General features: G+C 37.9%; 2 protein-coding genes across 3 annotated transcripts in view; both read right to left on the bottom strand.

The window, feature by feature from the left end:
- The window catches only part of LOC106878757 (uncharacterized), a 401005-nt gene that overhangs the window by 88126 nt on the left and 310700 nt on the right, over positions 1 to 2179 (bottom strand). The window lies entirely within an intron of this gene.
- The window catches only part of LOC106878763 (uncharacterized), a 24817-nt gene that overhangs the window by 13883 nt on the left and 8755 nt on the right, over positions 1 to 2179 (bottom strand). For both annotated transcript variants that reach the window (XM_014928087.2, XM_014928088.2), the window contains one exon: positions 1053 to 1188. In XM_014928087.2, coding sequence (XP_014783573.1) covers positions 1053 to 1188 — 136 coding nt within the window. The remainder of the gene's footprint in view (positions 1 to 1052; positions 1189 to 2179) is intronic.

The following is a 2179-nucleotide window of genomic DNA, read 5'->3' as shown; positions in this document are numbered from 1 at the left end:
AAAGCCAGCACATGGAGAGAACACAAAAATCTTGATGAGGAGAGAGAGAGAGAGAGAGAGAGAACACTTAACTGAGCAGATGAAGAGAGAGAGAGAGAGAAAAAGCATCCCTAAACCCAGTAGAGAAAGAGAGGTGAATGCTAAACCCAGTAAACGGGCACCCTAAAGACACCAGATGGCAAGAGAAGACTCCTTAACCAAATAGATGGAAAGAAGAATCTTAAACCCAAGACAGAGAGAGAGAGAGAGAGAGAGAGAGAAAGAGAAAGAGAATGAGAGAGAGAGAGGGAGAGAGAGAGAGAGAGAGAGAGAAAGAGAATGAGAGAGAGAGAGAGAGACCTTAAAGTTATCAAGTTATCTGTCTCTGCTCTGCGGATGAAGAGAAAGAAGGCATAAACCCTCCAAATTGAACAACAAACTCTAAACCCAGTGGATCTACACCTGTGAATAAGGGATGAGGTAGTCCAACAGGTAAAAGAGATGGAGAAAGTGCCAGACTCGTTTAGAGCAGAGGCATTTTCAAGCGCAAAACCTCATCAATTGATACAGGTAGAAAACCCTATTTTCTCAGGTGATGACCTTAACACCCCAACAAAGATACAGAAACCACTTTATGTTTGTTAATTAATAGTAAATAACATAAATGTAGCTGTAGAAGCATGGTTAAAAGGTCTATTGTGGAAACCATGTGGTTATGGGTTCAATCCTCAAGTGCAGCATGTTAGGCAAGTATTTTATATTGGCGCCCCAGCTTCAATAGTGCTTTGTGAGTGAAATTTTGATAAAATGGAAACATACCCTGAAACTAAGCATATAGCAGTGCAGCAAAGTTAGATGCTCCTATACCAAAACATGACTCAGGCGTTCAATAAAAGAAACAGATTGAACTGCAGGCTGTGGTTAACATGATTAAATATCCTTGGAAGTGGTGCTCCATCATGGCCACAGCCCAATGAATGAAACCAGTAAAAGAATAAGGGAGAGAGAGAGAGAGAGGGAGAGAGGGAGAGAGAGAGAGAATGGAATGGAAACGATGATGTGATGAAAACTACCTTCTGGCTTTAAGTGCATTTCTTCATTCTTCAAGGAGGCATAATTCAAGAATGGTGGAGCGATTAGGGCCACCACTGCAATCTTCCAACCCCAGGAGAAGATCTGTGAGAGGATACCAGGTCGGCTGCTCTGGGTCTGAAAAGAAATAACAAGGTTATGTGTGTGTGTGTGTGTGTGTGTGTATTTAGATATATATGTGTCTATGTGTGTGCATATATCTGTCTATATATATATATATATATATATACACACACATATATAAAATTTGTGTATATTTATACACAAAAGAAATGACCCTTTCATGCTAAAAGGAGCAGTCAAAGTCCAAACTTTGACTGCTCCTTTTAGCATGTAAGGTGTCCTGTTAGGGTCACCTCTTTTGTGTATAAATGTACACTATTGGTTATTTTATGCATGCTAGCCAATGGTAGAAACATTTTCTAATTTTCCTACCCTATATATATATTTTCTTAAAACAATTTTTGTAATTACACACACACACACATATATATACACCCCATAAAACATTATTTTAAGTTTATCCTAACTTGTAAAGGTTTATATTTTTCATTAATTGACATTTTTATGTTTCAGGTTCTATGTGTGACTTTTTAATCATTCCATATACAAAAGAAGTCTTGGAACTGTCTGAATTTCAAAGGGGCCATATTGTGGGTCAATCTCAAGGTGGACATAGTTGGCATAACATCACAGAAAACCTTGGGATCCTGCTTTCTACAGTTAATAGAGTGATTGTGCAATTCATCAGAAAGAGGACGGAGTCCACATAACCCTGCCCAGATCAACCAGGGTCCTTGCATTGAAAAATGCAAAGGACATGTCTATTAAATATTAAATATTCACATTATAACAACTGATAAATAATTTGAATGTATAATTTCAGGTTTGAATAAATTTTAGTGATTATAAGGGTGTCTATTTACTCCTGTCGTGTGTGTGTGTGTGTGTGTGTGTGTGTGTGTGTGTGTGTGTGTGTGTGTGTGTGTGTATATATACACACACACACACACACAAGTATGTGAACACAAGTATATACGTGTGAGTATATATATATATATACACACACATGAGTATGTGAACACACAAGTATATACGTGTGAGTATA

The sequence above is a fragment of the Octopus bimaculoides genome, chromosome 4 (genome assembly GCF_001194135.2).
Source record: "Octopus bimaculoides isolate UCB-OBI-ISO-001 chromosome 4, ASM119413v2, whole genome shotgun sequence".
NCBI classification, from domain to species: domain Eukaryota; kingdom Metazoa; phylum Mollusca; class Cephalopoda; order Octopoda; family Octopodidae; genus Octopus; species Octopus bimaculoides.
This window is presented reverse-complemented; position numbering and strand designations above follow the sequence as displayed.